Consider the following 19,989-nt stretch of genomic DNA (forward strand, 5'->3'; position numbering starts at 1 on the left):
TCTAGGATTGGGGCCTACCCTCACCTACATTTAAAGTACTTTAATGCAGCCCTTGAGCCAGGAAAAGTTCCCATTCCTGGTTTAAGATGATCTGAATCACTCAATTGCCTGTTCTGGGATTTGAGCCCAGATCTGTCCAGTATAAGTTTGATATTCTTAACAATTACAGCTCTGCAAGGTCCCATATAATTCATTGCTGGTTGACACATCATAAATATGGATTGTTTAATCTGGGATTGGCATAGTGTTTGAACCTAGTCATTCTGGATTTTAAATTGTGTTTTATCACTTTGAGTATGAATCAGGCTTGTGCAACTTCAAACTGTAGTTAAAACAAACCATGGCTTAAAATGATTTGTGTATGCAAGTAATATAAACATAAACTACAAATGTTGAGGTAAGCTAATATATTTACAGGCCTTTCAAAAAAGTGTTGATCTTGTTTCTAGATTATAATGAGACTATGATTTTTTTTTAGACCTTTGATGCAAATGATCTCTATCAAGGACAGAATTTCAGTAAAGTGCTCAGTTCCTTGGTTGCACTAAATAAAGTAACAGCAGGTAAATAGAAATCCATTTAATAGATATATTTTATAGTTTTCTGGGAGAAGTTTATTGTTTTCAGTTACTTAGCATTAATGTAATAACCTTTCCTCCTTCCTCCTTTAGCTTGTATGATTCAAATTTGAATAACTGCGGTTACATTTCTCAGAATGTTACTCCGTATCATTTGCTTTTCTACTTTTGGGATTGACTTTCTCCCACATCCCTTGTCTGACTCTCCAGTGATCTGCGAGCTGCAAAATGTAAAGTCAGTTCTCCTTTGAGGCCAAGTCAACTCCTGGTGACTTCATGGTGACTTCTGTATAATTTTCCTGGCAAGAATACAAAAGTGACTTTTTTGATTTCTAGTCAAAATTGTAGTCCTGGGACTTCCCTTCAAAACCCTAACCCAGTCTGGTCCTGCTTAACTTTTTGAGATCAGCCAAAGTTGCCTAGATGCTGCCACCTACCTGGGCATGAGCAGAATATCCTTTTTTTAAAAGAAAACAAATGCGCTGATGCTGTGTTCAGTTGGCTAATGCTAGCAACAAAGTTAATAGCTATATAGTACTTCAGATTCAAAGGGATACAGGTGCTTCAGAGCACATGACAGCATCAACATAGCATCTGTCTGCAACTCTTCAAAGTGGTTGTGCCTTTTCTTGGGATCACTTAGCTATACAATCCTGGGAAAGACATCCTTGATTTCAGAAGTTGCAGAGAGGTGTTTCATCTGTGACGCCTCTATTCTGAAGCACCCATTTGCTGTCAGAGGAGTGCTGCTCAGCTCTAGCAGAGAGTGGCTTCACCTTTTACTGCCTTCTCCTAGTTCCATGCAGCCAGAGTTATAGATAACATTCTAAGCTTTGCCCTCCAAGGGGAAGGCAGAATAAGTTGCAAATGGATTCAGAGACTACTGTACTTGATATATTTAAGTGCTGCTTTGCGTACACAAACCGCATTGGTTTCAGTAGCATGTGCTTTTTCGTACAGTGAATGGAGGCTGAAAGTTCAGATGGCTTGAATGTGGGAAGGATAGGCTGTACATTAAGATTAGCTTTTCCCAACTTAATACCAGATGTGTTAGATGACCCATCACTTCTTATTTGGCTCAGGTCTTGATTAAATGATAGGATTTATAGTCTGATTGATCTGGAGACTGCTGGATTGGGGTAGTCTGATTTAGACTAATAAAGAATATATAATGAATTGTGTAATTTACTCTTCTGGAGTATCATTTCTCCTTGCTATTCCCAGATTTTGTTCCTTATTCATATGAGGAGAACCCCATATAGAAGCAGCATTCTTTTTTAATTTAACCTGAGAAATTAGTTGGGTATGTTTTAATGTACCTATTATGAACCCAGTGCTCTCCAGATATTAGACAACACATTTCAGAATTCTGAGTCAACATACCAACACATCTGGAGGGAGCACACTATTAAGGAAGACTGTTCTAGAAAAAGCACTATAAAGATTGTATTGCATACTTGGATATGCAGTCGGTTTCTTCTTAATCCTTTGAATTGTGAAAGGGCAATTGCATTGCAGACTAACTTGGGTATTTTAAAGGGAAAGAAATTGGGTTTAGAGCTACTTTATAAGGAAACCAGTTTTTATTCACCTTTTAAGCTGGAGGCTCAAGGCAATGTCCATCTTAAATCCAGTGGGGTTCAGGGTTATTTCTATGCAGTAGTTTTTGCTTCCCGCCTTAACGAACTTTACAAGGGCAGTAGGCATAGTCTGTGGTTAGATTATAGCTATTTTTGAAAAGTTAGGAAGTGGTGGTTTTTCGTTTGTAAAGGGAGCTTTTTTCTGGATACTTGTTGAATTCCCTCCATTTGACAGAGATCTCCTCCCGTCCTGTGTCTTCCCTGGTGCATATAGTGCCCTTTGGGGTGCAGTGCATATCCATGAAGGACATCCAATTTACAAATTTGGGGAATGATAGCTAAATTTAAATGAGCCTATATCTATGTAAGCATATTTCCTAAAATAAATATAACAATATATGTAAAGCAATAGGTAAAAAGTTAAATGTTATGTACATGTATATGTGCCAATTTTTTTTTCCAGATATTGGTTTAGGGAGTGATTCTGTGTGTGCAAGGCCATCGTCTCACCGGATAAAGTCTTTTGATTCCTTGGGATCCCAGTCTTTACATAGTAGAACTTCAAAACTGTTTCAAGGCCAGTACAGAAGTCTGGTAAGTATTAACACATTTTAAATAGCTTTTTATTTTCCTTAATTATTGCTGCAAAATGAAAAGCTTGACTCAGATTAATAGCTGATAGTGTGCTTCTCGCCTAAGGTAAGTGTCTTGTTTTACATTGTTTTGCTTTTCTTGATTTCTTGAGACATAATGAGAAACAATATCTCTTCAGATGCTGTATAGAGATGGATTATAGTCAACACCCCAATATATCAATGTATGCTTAAGTCTTTTAAAACCAATGTTTTGGAGTATAGCCAGAGAGTCCTAGAACTTCTGTATTGTAGCCATGACAATTGTATTGTCACCATGTTCATTATGAGCTACTGTTCATCAGCCTAAATCTTAATATATAAAGGATACTCCTCCGCTTAATGTGTTAAATCAGTCTTAATTGTATCAGTTTACTAGTGGTATATTTGTTGGTTCTGTTCCAATTCAGGTTCAACTGCAACTGAAGTTATTCCAGTTCAAACCAGCAACAGTTCTGTATCCAAATGTGTTTATATAAACTGCTTGATACACATGAACCAGCCAGTCTTATGGCAAAATGTTAATATTGTTCAAATAATTATCAGCTTGATTTGCCCTGCCATACAATGTAGAACTCTAAAACTAGTTCTAATGCAGTTAATGTTATCAAAGTAGTATGTACTTAGGATCATATACATTTGAAAGGCTGATTGTATAATTTTTTTAAAATTATAGAATCACATATGCATGTAGGTTGAAGAAGCAAGTGTGTTAGCTTTTCCTTACAACTCATTAAGTTAAATTTTTATCTAAATATTTTGTTCTTTTGAAAAGTACCTAAAACTTTGTTATTTCACTGGTCTCATCATTTCTAGGATATGACAGATAACAGCAACCACCAACTAGTGGTAAGAGCTAAATTTAATTTTCAACAGACAAATGAAGATGAACTTTCTTTTACAAAAGGAGATATTATCCATGTTACAAGAGTAGAAGAAGGAGGCTGGTGGGAAGGAACTCACAATGGCAAAACAGGATGGTTCCCCAGCAATTATGTGCGAGAAGTAAAATCCAGTGGTGAGTTTCAAGAGTCTGCCTTTCCCAATGACCTTAAATAAAGTTGGTAACTATTCAAGGGTATAAAATGCATCTTTATTTATTTATTTAATTTGAATTTATTAGCCGCCCAACTCCAATGGGCAAATAATATTAATATTAATAATAATAATAATAATACCTACCACAAAAAAAACCCAGACTTAACAATTGTTGATAAGAAAAACAAAAAAGTCTGGATAGTGGACATTGCAATACTTGGGGACAGCAGAATAGAAGATAAAAAAACTGGAGAAAAAGCCCAAATTCAAAGACTTGCAAATAGAAGTAGAACAACAGTGGCAAAAGAAAGCAAAGGTAGTACCAATAGTCATAGGCACATTGGGTGCAATCCCAAAACATCTGGAGCATCACTTGAAGACCATCGGCATTGACAAAATCACCTTCAGTCAATTGCAAAAGACAGCTTTACTTGGAACAGCTTATATCCTGCGACGATACCTTTAACACCATCAAACAACATCTGCCTATCCCAGGTCCCTGGGAAAGACTCGATAGGCAGATAAAAATGCCAAATTCAGCCTAAACATCTGGCTGACTGTGTGACCAACTATAATATATTAAATTTATATTTATATCACCCAACTCCCAGGGACTCTGGGTAATTTATAGTTGTTAAAAGCATTTAAAAACAAAGAACAATACAAAAAAAACAGCACAAGACAAAAGAACAACAATGGCAAAGAAAACAAACCCGGAGGGGAGTAAAGAAAGGAAGAAAGAAGCATCAGTTGTCCTCACCAAAGGCCTGGGAGAAGAGTCAGGACTTTAGGGCCCTTCGAAATACCAGTATGGTGGAGTAATATTAATTTATATTAATAATGTATTTGGATTTATCTGCCTCGGTACACATGGCAGAGCATGGTACTTGTTTGACATTGCATTGCAATGTAACACACATATGTACTGCATTGCATATATAACCTATATAAATAGTATACCTGACCAGAGGGCACATTAGGAATTTTGAGAAAGTGTTGTTGCACCAGCACAAAATGACTGCTGTGTAGGAGCATTTACAGTATTGTGGTGGTAGGCAAGGCCAGTAAAAATAGGTAAACTAGGGAGACAAGAAAGTCAAGTAACTTATCTAACAGCCTGTTTACAAGATAGAAGTGGGGTCTGCAATCAGTTTCCTATAGGCGAGCATATAAAAGCCATTCTAAAGCACCCCCCCAAGAGAAGTTCCTATAGGTGGTCAGGTACTCGGTGAGGCCTGGTTGGTTATTTTATTATTTGAGGTTTTACACTTGGCTGCTGTTTCTTTTTTATTGTATTGTTTACCTACATTGTTGTGAATTTTACATTTTGTTTATCACACAGAGTCACTGGACTGGCCAGTCCTCTGAAGACACTCCTCTTTTTCCCTCTTATTACTATCTTTCAAGGAGTGATTGTGCTGGTCCCATTCTCCACAGTCATCTAATACATGTACTGTAGGTCTACCTGCAACAGTGGAGACCTTTTTTTTCTTTCATTATAACAGAAAGGGTATGCTTCAACATTAGCTGCTGGTTTCCAGTTCATTCCTGAGCTCTGGGACATTTTGGACACCAGCAATTAGCTCTGAAATGTTTGCTTGTTGCTAGGTAAAGGATATTTTTAATGAAAATGGGAAAGACGTTTTACAGGCATTATCACAAAGACCCTAGACATACAGCAAGTCCACTAGAACCCCACATATTGGAATTAAGAACTGATTCTTCCAAACAATTTTAAAAGCTGGACCTTTCTTTTAAATGGAAATTAGCCATTGATCCTTCTGCCCCTCTAACTTTTCCAGATGGATTATAATTTTTCACAATCAGCTTCCTAGTTCTGAAGATAGTGATGTATTCTGTGTGGAATGAGGGACATTTCTTTGATAAAAAAAGCAATATTATATATCCTGAATAACTATATAATGTGACCTAAAAACTGGAAGAGTTACAATTGCAATAGGGTTTTTTTAAATCTGGGGGAGGAGGCATAATGCATTTTGTATGAGCATTGGTTCTTGCAAATGTTAAAAAAAAACATAGGTAGTTTAATTGATAACAGGTACTTTCATCCTTAAAGTAGATTTTTTTTTGTAGTGACTTTTATATAGGGATACTTGTGCAATATGACAAGTATGTTGTTTTTAATCACCAAATACTTGTGTGCTTTATCATGTAAAGTTTTGATTTTTGAAATTGTGTTTTGCTGAATTGACCTGATTAACTTTTTCAGACAACCTGTTTTGACTAAATAAGTTATACTAGGAAAAAGTTTTATGCCTGTCTACATGACTTCTTCATTTATCTTTCCTCTTTGCTCCTTCAATTAACGATAGCTTCCTATTATATCTCAACTTAGAAACCATTTTTTTCTGGATGGAATATAATGAGAAACAGGTTAACTAAAATTTTCCTGGTTTTTATTGGATCTTACTGGAAAACAGAAGGAAGAGTAAAATGTGGAGTGCATAGGCAAAAAGGTTTTGACATAGTTTATTAAGTCCAGACATAATTGTGTGAACTGGGCCCCAAGCCACTCATTTGTTCAGTATATAACTTCAAGCAGATCAGTCTGGATATTGTCTTAAGGGCATTGTTGGAGTATCAGGTTTTAAAATATTAAATTATATTTTATTGCTGAAATAATCTTTGTTTCAGAAAAACCTGTCTCTCCCAAATCAGGAAGCCTGAAAAGTCCTCCGAAAGGGTTCGATACATCTGCTATTAGCAAAAGCTATTACAATGTGGTGAGTGATTTTATATGAATTTTATTTAACAGTTGATTTTTGTTTAGACTGGTATCATTGAAGTTGATGTATTTTTCCAAAGGATCTTGATTTGCATGAGCTGAACAATTTAACAATTTAAAACAAGAAGTGCCTGTTTTGTGGTCAGCCAAGTCATCTGTCATTTGTTTCTGCAATCCAGAAGCCTTGGCACCCATTTCCATCTCCTGTTTGTGTATTCTACAGGTCATGTGTTTACAGACCTGCCTTAAATATTATAACCTAATTACTGAAGGCTGATGCTAAATAATATCTTGCATACTTATGTCCACTGTTAGAAAGCCCATATTTCCCTGTGATCTCATGTGGCAATGGGTTTGAGCCTGGTCAGGAGTATTTTATAGGGGAGTGGCTGGAAGTAGACCTGCTCCATTTCAGAGAGCACTTTATATTCCAGATAAGTTCTCATCTAAGTGCTGAATTTGCTGCCTTGTGTGAACTGTATTTGAAATTAGTCGTATGCCTCATGACTTTTTTAGTTGGTTTTTTTCTGCTTTCTCATTGTATTTTCCATTTTCCATTTTTTTGCTTGTCACTTATATCTCTGAGTTCTCTTTCATCTTCGGTTAATGGCCCTGGAGGGTTCACTCTGGAAATGTTCTTGCTCTGGGAATAAGTCACTCAAATAGATGAATACAGCCTGTATCTCTGATTCCTGCTTTTTTGGCCAAATGCTCACTGAACTGACTCACTGCTATTACCTTCAAGACTTCCTTCATTCCTCTGTGAATGGGGCATTAAAGTTGCAGTCAAGGTTGAATTTACAGATGTCCACACCAACTACTACCTGTATTACAAAGTTCCCCAACATTTTCCTATTAGTTGCAGAGGCCAAGATTAACATACAATCTTGATTGATTGCCTCCCTCACTGCATTTTGTCTTTGTCAGTTCTAATACTTACAGTATTGAGTCCGTTTTGAACAGTGCTGAGAGTGGGATACAACAAATAGATATCACTATGAAAAAACTATGGGTAGTTGTTGATACATATATAATATTGCATTTAAACTATCTTAAAAGCCCAGTACTGCTAAATTGGCATCATAGGACATACTCAGAGCTATACTAGCTGTTCTGCCTCTTGAGTATTCCCCATCAGTCCCAAAGCTATCATTATCACATCATTACTGTATCAATACTACTGGCATCAACTATTTTGCTTTGATTTACTTCACTTGTTTTAGTACTATTTTTTTACTTTTTTTTTTGGCCTGTGCTCCCAAAGGCTGTCTCCATGCCAACTCCTTTGATGTAATTAGTGGACTTGGCCCATTTTTCTGATAGGATGAGCCTACCTTTACAATCCTATCTGTATTTATCTTACTAGCTCAGAAGATTTTAGAAATGCCCCGAGAACCAGCACCAGGGATTGTTGATACAATGGAATATTATACTGATTCTAATTAAACCTTTCACTAATAGTTCTGGTCTATGCACTGGTTAATAATCAGGATAACCCATGTACACAGTTTTCCATTTTCTTAGCATAATCTTTTTTTGCTAATTGAAGATCCAGATGATTCACTAAGAATTATCTATGATTATTTTTGCATTTCCAGCCTTATTTTAGAATGTGGCAAAACCATAGCAAAATCCACCATCTTTGCCACCTATTCCAAAATTGGAAAGCTTTGCAAGGATAAAGGGTTTTTAGTTCATCACCCAGCATTAACTGTATAATCTTAAAATGGAAAAAAAGATGAATAAGATATTGGTAGGCATAGAGGGATAAAAACAGATATTCTGTATTTAACAGTTTATTCACTGTGTCTTCTTTTGTGATGATTAAACATCAGGTTATAGTACCTGCACCACATTTCTGATAGCAGAAAATAATGATATTTTCTTCAACATCTGCCGGAGTATAGCAAAATCTCACCGTAGCCTTTTAGAATGAGACCGTGTGATTGACAAAATAACAAATTAATGCTTTTTGCCATATGGCAGATTGTGCATCAAAATCCATAGTGGGTGTTTTACATTCAGGAGACCTGCTTGCTGGTGCTTAGCAGGTCTCTTCCAGAAAGCTAAAACTCATCTGGGCATCCTCTTTGATGTCTCTTATAGAGCTAAAACAGTGGGTGCAGTGATCAGTGCCCCAGGAATTAAGACTTTAACTAAGGTTAATGACTTTGGGTATACAATAATTATTTTTCTAGCTTCTTTTTTTGAAACTGGTATGCTAATATCAGCTAGGTTAATGTTAAATAATCTGGATATAAAGCTCTCAGTTGAATTCTGCATTGGGTTATTTCAAAATGTGAAATGTGCTCACAAGTCCAAAAATTACTTATAGATCTTTGGTTTAAATCATTCTATACAATTCTGTTTAAGCTAGAATTTTTAAAAGATTGCTCTGATTCATGGGTGGAGACATAAATGCAGTATACGTAGAGGGGGGAATAATCATGCAGCATTGTTTTCAGCAATAGTTCCCAAATATGTGGCGTGACAAAGTTAATTTCATCTTTAAGGAATACATTTTATATTTCATATTTTGGTGAAATAAATCTCAGTTTCCATATACCTAACAGTGGAAGACTCATTTAAGAAATTCAGTTTTAAAGCAATGCTGTGGTGAGAGCTTTTGCTTTAGGGAAAGTAGCCGGGCCTTGAGTGAATGAACTTTTGATGTACTTTATTTTTTTCTGTGCCTTCTGACTGGATCGCTCACACTGGTTGAATTGATTCTCTGTGCTTTTCATTTATATTTCACATTGTAAAAGGTTACCATGTCTGTGAAAGCAGTCCACATTTTGGTACCTAGTTTCATGAACTGGTGATGGACTTTTCAAAATAAGGTTTGGAATCTTATGGGGTCTTGTAGCAGTCAGAATGTACAGAAAACAGGAAAGAGGAAAAAGGTGATTATTAGAGTAGAAGCATGTGATGGGGACATTAGAAATTATTAAGTGCAGTTATGTAAATGTACCATACTAATGTATTTGCAGTTTTACTGCTGCAATCACATAGTGCTCACAATTTTCTCTGCATTGGAGATAAATAAGTGGTCTATCTAAAATAGAGAGAAAAAAGTAAACACGTCTTACTTTTTGAAGAAAATATGCTTGTACGAACTCTAAAATTAATACAGGCTTTTTTCAGCAGTTCTTTATGAACGTGGAAAAGGTAAAGGTGATATAAATAATTGAGCCCTTTTTTGAGAATGCAGTTTACATTGACTAAAATGTAATTGTCTTTGTTAATTTATCTACAGTATTAAGTTGTTTTATTTGTGTACGCTTTTTTCAGATTAGAGAGGGTAACTGGGTTTATTTTAAATTCCAAAGACACTCATTTATTGACCCTTAAAAGGATCTAGTTGAATGGAAAACACATTTAAATCAATGCTTTTTATGATTAATGTCTCTAAATAGCAACTTGATCTGTGCAAACATAACATACAACACTGTGTGTATCAGTAGCATACCTTTATTGGTAATATTTGTAGTATTTGAAAATCTTACTGAATGAGTTGCTTGGTGGAGCCTTGTTTTAGACTCTTCTTCCCATAACTTAATTCAGTTTTTGCCTAATTTCTTCTTGGACTGGGAACCATTGTCTGATTTTTTCTGGTGTTTAACCTAACTTTCTTTCCAGTAATTTATTTGCTGATTGTATGCTGTTGCCTTTTACTTTCCAAAATTTAAATGGACTAATCTTTCTGATTTTTGTGGTATTCACATCTTTTTCGTATTGCACTTTGAAACTGGCTATTTTCATAGTTTATGGGTTCTTTGTAACATCTGTCATTCGTAGTGCTTCATGCAGAATGGAGACATTTTAATCTTTGGGGCAGGAGTCAAGTTACCAACAAAAGAATGAACTCAGAAATAGTCTCCCTTCCTCCTCCCCTTTTCAACTGAATAGGCCTATTCAAGGCCCCCAAACTGAGCTCAGCAATGCTAATGAAAGAATCCACAAATTCTCAGTTTTAAATAGTTCAGCCTGTCCCTTGTTTCATCAGGTTTTCATACAGGCATGAATAACTGTTTTATATACCAAGCAGGCTATAAATTGGCCACATTGTATAACATCTGAAGATTATAGGTCTGCTGGGAGACCAATCCCGTTTGATTGATGTTATCAAAATATTAGATACTAGATTGTTTATTTTTAATTTTTAAATTGCGAATTATGTCCTTAAGATGCAGTAATAGAATTCTGAGCTGATAAAAGTGTAAAATAGAGCAGGACAATAAATTTGGAGTCTTCAAACCATCCGCTTGTATTGCTGGTGCCTCAGATTGAATATTGCTGAAATTGTGCCCTGGAGGGCACAAGTCCAATTCTTAACTTACTTTAATATACAGGTAGTCCTCGACTTACAACCATTCATTTAATGACCGTTTGAAGTTATGACAGCACTGAAAAAAGTGACTTACAACCAGTCCTTGCACTTATGACCCTCACAGCATCCCTGTGGTCACATAATCAAAATTCAGGTGCTTGGCAACTGGCATGTATTTACAACGGTTGCAGTGTCCTGGGGTCATGTGATCACCATTTGTGACCTTCCCAGGTGGCTTCCGACAAGCAAAGTCAATGGGGGAAGCCGGATTTGCTTAACGACCATGTGATTTGCTTATTGACTGCAGCAAAAAAGTTTGTAAAATTGGGCATGACTCACTTAACGACTGTATCGCTTAATGATGGAAGATCTGGTCCCAACTGTGGTTGTAAGTTGAGGACTACCTGTAATAAATAGACTATACCAATATCACACCAAAGCCAGAGCAAAAGCTGCAGAACATGGCACTATAGGTAGTCCTTGACTTATGACCATAGTGGGAACTGGAAAACTCATTGTTAAGTGGTGCAGTCATTAAGTGAGGCATCATGTGACTGTACCCGATTTTACGACATCTTTTGCAGTAGTCATTAAACGAATCACTGTGGTCGTTAAATGAATCACTGGTTCTCCATTGAGTTTGCTTATTGGAAGCCAGCTGGGAAGATTGCAGATGGAGACTACGTGACCCCGGGACGCTGCAACTCTTGTAAATATATGCTGGTTGCCAAGCACCCAAATTTTGATCATGTGACTGGGGGATGCTGCGATCATTGTCAGTGCGAGAACCAATTGAAAGTTGCTTTTTTTCAGCACTGTTGTAACTTCAAAAGGTCGATAAACGAATAGTCGTAAGTTGAGGACTACCTGTATTTCTAAATGTAAATAGGACAATTTAGCCAGTAAACTTCCTTTTGGCACACTAATTAGGAAAGTTTAGCCGTCATTGCCTTAAGGAACTAAAATCTTTTGGCCCTTTTGGCCATAAATATGATTGATTGATTGAAGTAACTAAAATGCATCTAAATGCAAAGCTTTTTCTATGAGGAAGTTTCTTTATACAAAATCAAACTATGGATCCATCTACTGTACATCATCTGTCAATGGGTTCTCCAGGGTTTCAGATTTCCCAGGCCTATCTGAACCTGAGACTTTTGCTTGCAAATCACTTATTTTACTTTTTAGTTATGTTCATTCCTCTAATTTTTATCTCTTTTCTAATGCTTCTATTCACTGCATACCCTTGAGAATTTGCACGTTTTCCCATTATAGCCTTTTCTGAAGAATAAAACATTTTCAAAGAATCTTGATGTCTAACACTTCTTTTTTTTTTTCTTTGTAATTGTAGCATTATGATTTAAAGTTTTATATGTTGTAGGTGCTTCAGAATATTCTGGAAACAGAAAATGAATACGCTAAGGAGTTACAGACTATGCTTTCTAGCTATCTACGACCCTTACAAACTAGTGAAAAGTAAGTGCGTTTGGCCATCAAAAATGTTAGAGCTAGGTGGGAGATCCAGAGCCAAACAATGGTAGATGTGGTTAGTAATTGCATTGGAGATCACCAGGAAGCACAAAAACTGTAGGCTAGCCTGGGAAATTCTAAACATATCCTGGAAGAAGTAATGGCAAATAATTTTTATATTGCTGCCAAGAAAATTTCATGGATGTGTTTGGAAGTCAAGTTTGACTCAAAAAAGATTTTATTTACAACATTTTTTAGTAGCATTTATATTTTTTTCAGTAGTAATAGCTTGTGTGCTCCTAATAGCTTGCTAGTGAAAGAGAGCAGTTTGTTAGAAAAGTGCCAGACAGAAGGGTACACAGATATAATATGCTGCCATTCTTGAAAGAGTTGGTTATCTATCACTACTCCATCTTCCCACTTTCTGTTCTTTGGGTGGCATTGGCTCAGTTACTGAATTATTTTGTTCACAGAATGGGTTGGTTTGGCTGCTTCTGACTTGACTAGTTCTCTATGCAAGTTAAACTATGCTATGGGTACCACCTGCTTTCTAACCTTTGAGGTATTGCACACTTTCTCCTGCAGTTCTGTATGTACTGCTTACATGGATTATTTTATGGTGAAAGATAGCAGCCAACTTCCTGAATGAGAGGAGAAAATGTCTTAGAATATATGGTCAGTGGGAATTGCTCTGTTGTATTGTGTTGTGCAAGGGGCAGGACTGATAAGTGTGCAACAAAACAAGAGACAACTCCCTGGCAGCCAAGGCTAATCAGGAAGATATTGCTATTTTTTTTAGAAATACTTTGTTTTAATATTCTTATTTTCTTGGTTACAGATTAAACTCTGCAGATACTTCATATTTAATGGGAAACCTAGAAGAAATTAGTTCTTTTCAACAAATGCTTGTACAGTCTTTAGAAGAATGCACTAAGTAAGTATTATATAAACTAGTCAAAAATGAGACTTGTCAGCTCTTTGAGGTAGGCCAGGTCAGGAAGCAGACTCTACAAGGACAGCTATAATTCTACTTTATTGTTGCAGGGTATAATAACAGAAACTTGTAAGAATAACAGAGATTCTGTCTCTCTCCTCTTATACCAAGTGAATCAAGGCAGGGCAATCTTGAGTTTTTTCCTCACTCCCTCCTCCCTTTGGGGCTAAGCTGGTATTTGCCTAATGGCTGATGGATGCTTTCTGTAAAGCCATTTCTGTACTCCTCCATAAAACTTGATTTAAAAAAAAATGATACAAAATTCAAATTCAGTTTTATTGTGGCTTGAGGCTACTGTGCTTAGAAACAGACAAACAAAATGTCAGAGCAGCTATAAAACTACAGATAGCCCTCGATTTATTACCATTTGTTTAATGACCGTTCAAAGTTATGATGGCACTGTAAAAAGTGAACTTACAACTGTTCCTCACACTTAACAACCATCGGAGTGTCCCTGTGGTCATGTAATCAAATTTTGGGCAATTGGTAGCCGGCATGTATTTATGACAGTTGCAGCATCCCAGTGTCATGTGATTGCCATTTGTCACCTTCCCAGGGGGCTTCTGACAAGCAAAGTCAATGGGGGATGCCAAATTCATTTAACAACTGCATGATTTGCTTAATGACCATAGCAAAAAGATTGTAAAATCAGGTGCGACTCACTTAATGACTGCATTGCTTAGCAACAGACGTTCCAGTCCCAATTGTGGTCGTAAATCGAGGACTACTTGTATGTACCTAAAATTTATGATATCTATTTTATTCATTGTAGTTTCTGTGTTGTCACTAACTTTTAAAATTACTTTTATTTTACTTCCAATAACAGCATAAATCAAGGTTCATCCATAGTTTCCATAGATCACAAGATTCATTAAAATTAGAGCTATAAATGTAATAATATAATATTTTCAGATTTGGTAAACATTCAGTTGGTTCCTTTTTCAAAAAGAGCAATTGACCATACCTTAGTATGCTATTTTCAATTGTTAAATTATTCAGGAACTTCCACTGTCGAAGATTGATTGATTGATTGATTGATTGATTGATTGATTGATGGCATTTCCACCCAACTTGGACAGTGTGACTGGGAAGCATATAAAAAACCATTAACAAAAATGCCAAAAACAAAATACCAGTACTAGTTAAAAACATATAGAACTATTAATAGGTGATTGGGGATCGAAATTTATTAAATGTCGCCAGATGAGAACTTCGCTCGTGTTGATCCAAATGTGGAGGAAAGAGCCACGTCTTCACTGCCTTTCTAAAGGCCTGCAGGGTTGGAGCCAGCCATAAATTGAGTTGGGGAGGCGACTGTTCTAGAGGGCAGGCACCACCATAGAGAAGGCATGCCTCTGGGTCCCATAAGATGATATTGTTTCAAAGATGGGTCCAGGAGTATGCCCTACCCGTTGGAGTGTGAGGGGCACACAGATGTAATTGGGAAAAAGGTCCTGCAAATAACCTGGTTCTATGTCACGTAGGGCTGTGCAGTTTGTGGAGAGTGACGGTACCTAGGCATGGCAAGAAACAGCCGTAACTACCTATGCCACTGCATTCTGGACCAATTGTAGCTTCCGGATGATCTTCAAGGGCACATTTTTTTCACATATGCCCACCACATAGGGAAAAATGTTCCCTTCTGTTGACAATCCATTTTGTTGGGTAGTTGTGAGATATTTGTGCTATTCTTACAGAAGTTGTATACCAACTATGTACTGTTTTCCACTGCAGCTCTTCTCATATAAATGCAATGTTATGTCCCAAATGTGCTGCTTCATAATATAAGCTTAAAAATGAATCCTCCAGACCTGTTTTTGAGACACCTTTCTGTTAACTCTTAATTTTTTAGTATTAAAAGAAATTTTATTTGCTATAACATTGATTCTTCATCTGAAATTTTAAAATATAACGTTCATTTTGAAAGTACCATCATTTTAATTGTTGCAAGAATAAATATATATATAAAAGTTATAGTTCTCTAGCATACTGGTAGCATCACATGTATCCCAAGTAAATAATATAAACAAACATTTAGGGCTGATATTAAGCATGACTGTTTCTGCAAACTTAAACAGTCTATACTGAAACCCTCCCCTTTTTCTTTTTTTGCAACAGTATACAGAAAAATCAGCATTTCAGGTGTGCCATTTCAGAGCTGGATATGTGGCTGTATACCAGTTACACAATTATTAATGCAGGTGTACTGGTGGCCAGTTAGCTAATGAGCCAAAGTCTTGTTTTTTATTTATATGCCCTTAAAGAATTTGGGATTGGAATACTTTTGGCATTGTAGATGAGATTAATCACTAAGATGGACCTGGTGAGAACTTCAAGGATATGGCAAGAACTGTAGAGTCCTCATGGGGGGCCTTCCTAGTGGTGGTTCCTTCACCCTGGAATGCTCTCTTCCTTGAAATACGTGAACCACCCATGATTACTTCTTTTTGGAACCTAATGAAGACCTAGCTCCTTCACCCAGGGCTCCACTTTAAGAATGGCTTTATTTTCTTTCCCTCTTTTTCATACTTTTTAAATTGATTGTCATTTTTGTATTAATAATTTATATACTCTAAATAATAATTAGTGCAAATTATTATTTACTGTATTTTAATTGTTGATTGAAAACAATATTTTGTAAAGTGATATGCAGACATATTAAATAATAATTTATAGAACTATTTCCTGCTACTTTGTCTCCCTCACTATCTTTCCACTTAAACATGAAGAACCTTCGCATGACCTTTGAGACTGTGTCATCTGCGTCCTGATAAATTTGAAGGCATTGGGTCTTAGAAAATTTGAGAAGTTACATTGATGCTGCTTTATTTCAGGTTGCCTGAAGCCCAGCAGAGGGTTGGCAGTTGCTTTCTGAATCTCATGCCACAAATGAAAAACTTATACCTTACATATTGTGCCAATCACCCATCAGCAGTAACTGTTCTTACAGAACACAGGTATGTGTACCTAGAAATGATACAAATAAGGAAGAGTTTATGAATTTATGTTTTGCTTCTTTTTCCTCTGTTTCAAAAATAGTGTTGGCAACAAATATAAGACTATTGCCCTGGTATTTTCTTTTGTTTGTGGTGAAAATACCATTTGAAAAGTTTAATTCATGCATAACATTGAAATAGCAATGCTTTTGTGTTGAAGTTGAAAATAAACATAGTTTCTTTAAAATATGTAGCTTGATATTCTTCTCCTCAATAAAAGTGTTGCTAATTTCTAACTAAAGTGTCCTGCTGGATCTCATCAAAGTCCTCTCTTGTCCAGTATTCCCATATATGGAATCTAAGTGAATAGTGCTGGTATTAAACTTTAAAATCTTGAATACCAAGTTACTTAGAGTATTCTTTGTACCTATGTAAATTTGGTCTTGCAGATCGTTTGAAAGACATGCTTCATAAGGCAGAGTGCATGCAAAGTGCCTCTCTTGGAATCATTAAACCAGCTGCATCTTTCTCTAGGCTCATGTGATTGCTTCAAAGGTTCTTCTCTGCTCTCTCTCCATATGTGCATCTGCACAAACAAGGTTGGTTTAATGATTTGGAAAGAGCTGCTTTATACATGCTCCTGTGGATTGTAAAGTACTTTTTTCAAAGGATTTGGACAGCTTTAATGTAATTTAAAAATAAGCTTTGCTTATGGGCCCATCATAAGTGATAAGTGGGCAAGTGGGTACAAGAGGCAGTGGTATCTTCCCTATTTTTTAAACCAGGCACTAAAAGTATTTAAAAAAAAAAATCCAGACTCTTTTAAAAGCAAAGGGTAGCAATTTTGTTTTAGGGTAATTTATGAACCGTTCTAGTTATTATGATCTGCAAGGGAGAGTTCCTTTTGGAGATAACAGGCATTTATAGAGGCCCATTTTGTCAACCAGGTGGGAAAAGGTCTTCTCCAGTGTTACCAACAATGGAATTTTGTTCCTTTGGAGCTGTTTAACCTCACGTTCTCTCCATTTTTTGGCCTTTTAAATCACTTAATGTTTCTTTTGGTTTTTATGGTTTTCTGTTGTTTTTTTTAATATTTAAAGCAGCATTTTGATGGCTTTTATAGGTGGTAGAGATCTAATAAATACATGATAGAAGATCTGTTTTTAGATCTTACAGTAGAATGGCTGGTTGAAATAAAATTGTATTTGAGTTTGGGGTTGTCATTGCATTTATTATTATTACTTTAATTTTTTAATGTTATATTTTGTATGTTGCCTTGAGAAAAATACTGTATTTTGCGAGATGCAATTCAGAGGCTGAATGCCACAGAATACCAATTATTTGGGAGGGAATAGCAGGAGAAGGATTATTGCCTTCAAGACTTTTTGTAGGCCTTCTGGAAGAATCTGGTTGGCCACTGTCAGAAGCTGTGGGACCTTTGGTCTGATCCAGCGTAGCTATTTTTATTCTTCAGGCTGTTACATACTTTTAAAAAGCCTTTTCAAGTCACTGTATGCAGAGAGTGCTCAGCAGTATGCTATTACCAGAAGCAGGGCTAAAATTTTATATTTGATAACATATTTCCCTACAGAATTTAAAATATAATCTTTTGCACTTGAACAGTTGATTGTTGGAAAAAATGCTGTTGTATATATCAAGGTTGTTTTGAAGTTTGTGGAAAGAATTACTTTTTCTAAAGATTCCTGGCTAGCGATGTTCACGGTAGCAGTATTATCATTGTTGTTGAAAGTGTGTGATTCTTTAAAACACCCTTTTCTGTTTCACCTTCCACTGGGTATTTACAAGATCTGATGCCACTTGAGCACAATATTCGTCAATCTTAAATAAATTATTTTCTTTGTTCTAAAAATACATAGTGATTTCAGTATCTCTGGACCTTCTTCAGTATTCCTAAGATTCAAGGTGCAAAGCTTGTCTGTTGTAATAGTAACACCAATTTAGCCTATTGTAGAATTTTTTAAATGTGACTGTGCTTTGATTGTAATAGTTAGTAGAAAGTAGCTGGACTTGCTTTAACTGCCATTACAGCAGGTGTATTTCATGCTCAGCTTAGAATTTTGCCTTGGTTCCCTGGATCAAATGGACTCTGTTGCCTTTTCTGGCACCTAAAATTTTAATAATTGACAAAGCACAACACAGGACAAATAGGTTTGGCTGGGAAGGATTTCTGTCCAGATTTTCCTAATAAAAGCACTTCCATGCAACCATCCTGACATGCCACCTGTACTATTTTTCGCTTCAGGGATTCTGTTCTTTATTATGGGCTGTCATCAAGTCAGCCAGCCAATTTAACTGTCTGAGATTAATTGGTTGCCTATGAAAGTACTGTAAATAGAACACATTCTGAAGAAAAGATATACTTTGCATATGTATTATTGTGTATTTTCAAAAATGTTATGCTGTGATTTTAATGTATTATAAGTTGCCTGGGGAAACTTGGATACCAAAACAAGTATTCAAATAAAAATGGCATCACTTTAATTGTAATTATGGTTGCTAGGAGTCAAAAATGATTTGAGGCACATAATCAAAAAGTAATATAACTGAGAATAAGATGTAAAATGTACAATAATTCAAATATATTGCTTCAAGGTAGCAATCCTATCTGTAAAGAGATGCCACCGGTTTTTTTAAAGTATAGTTGCATAAACATAGGTAATACAGCTGGAGCTTAATCAGACATGACTATTGCATTCATCTCATTGCTTTTAATATCAGATTTCAAAATGGGAAGCTTAGAAGATCACACTTATGAGAGATTAATTGGCGTGTGGGATCCCGATAAGCATCTGAGTCAGACAGTCTTTTGTCCCTCCCTCATTTGGTTTCCCAAGGGCTGCTAACATAGAGGGTGATGTCATACTTGAAGCAACAGCCTCAGAATAAGCCGCTCTGTGTGGAACCGCAGCGGAGAGCTCAGAGTCATTTAGTGAGTCAAGGATTTGCTAGAGGGTCTTGAGCATGCATTGTCTGTGTGACATCTTTAGACCTCTCAGTACTGAGAGTTCATGTTCTATCTATTATAGGCAGGAACTGGAAGTGTAAGTTACAACTTTCAATGTTTTGCACTTGTTTATAATTTTACGTGAATTCTTGTTCTATTGTTTACTGACTGATTTCTCATGAAAGTACTTGGAGGTTTAAGACATTCTTCCTAGCTTGTAGTGATTTTATGCCTTAAAAATGACAATTGCTTAGATTTAATTTGGAATCTAATTTGCTTAATTTGCTTTCTCTAGATAACCCTTTCTAAAATTACAGTTCATGCATTCAGAAGTAAGTCCCAGTGGTTTTAGAGGGTTTTACTCCTTAGTAAGTGGTTCTAAGAATGCAGACTCCACCATAGACCTTAACAGTGGAAAATTATTAGGGCTATCTAGATAGCAGACCTACCACTGGGTCAATAACTCTATATTAGTATCACAATAGTCATAAGTTGCTTATTTATTCTATATAGCCAACCTGTTTTGAGTAAATAATACATAGTAATTTATTTTTTATATTCCAAGGATCTGTTTGTTAATTAACTAAAGGACTGTTTTTGTATATCTTATTTTTCTGCTTTCTGTATTCCCTGTTAAATACATTGGGAATTTGCTGTGTAACACTTCCTACTTCTTATAAAGATCCATTCTTTGTTGAAATAATTATGATTTTGAACTACACA

At 36.1% G+C, this 19,989-nt stretch overlaps 1 protein-coding gene across 8 annotated transcripts in view; it reads left to right on the forward strand.

Moving 5' to 3' along the window:
* Window positions 1-19,989, forward strand: part of ARHGEF7 (Rho guanine nucleotide exchange factor 7) — an 88,207-nt gene that overhangs the window by 28,025 nt on the left and 40,193 nt on the right. For all 8 annotated transcript variants that reach the window (XR_015795396.1, XM_088136521.1, XM_088136516.1 and 5 more), the window contains exons 3-9: window positions 479-563; window positions 2,622-2,752; window positions 3,607-3,808; window positions 6,484-6,572; window positions 12,283-12,377; window positions 13,210-13,305; window positions 16,200-16,322. Coding sequence is in view for 7 of the 8 variants with exons in the window: in XM_088136521.1 (XP_087992647.1) it covers window positions 479-563; window positions 2,622-2,752; window positions 3,607-3,808; window positions 6,484-6,572; window positions 12,283-12,377; window positions 13,210-13,305; window positions 16,200-16,322 (821 nt within the window). In the remaining variant the exon portion in view is untranslated. The remainder of the gene's footprint in view (window positions 1-478; window positions 564-2,621; window positions 2,753-3,606; window positions 3,809-6,483; window positions 6,573-12,282; window positions 12,378-13,209; window positions 13,306-16,199; window positions 16,323-19,989) is intronic.

This window comes from Python bivittatus, unplaced genomic scaffold (assembly GCF_059951505.1).
Source record: "Python bivittatus isolate LINGU-HERP-01145 unplaced genomic scaffold, Pbiv_v1 ctg000060_np1212, whole genome shotgun sequence".
NCBI lineage: Eukaryota > Metazoa > Chordata > Lepidosauria > Squamata > Pythonidae > Python > Python bivittatus.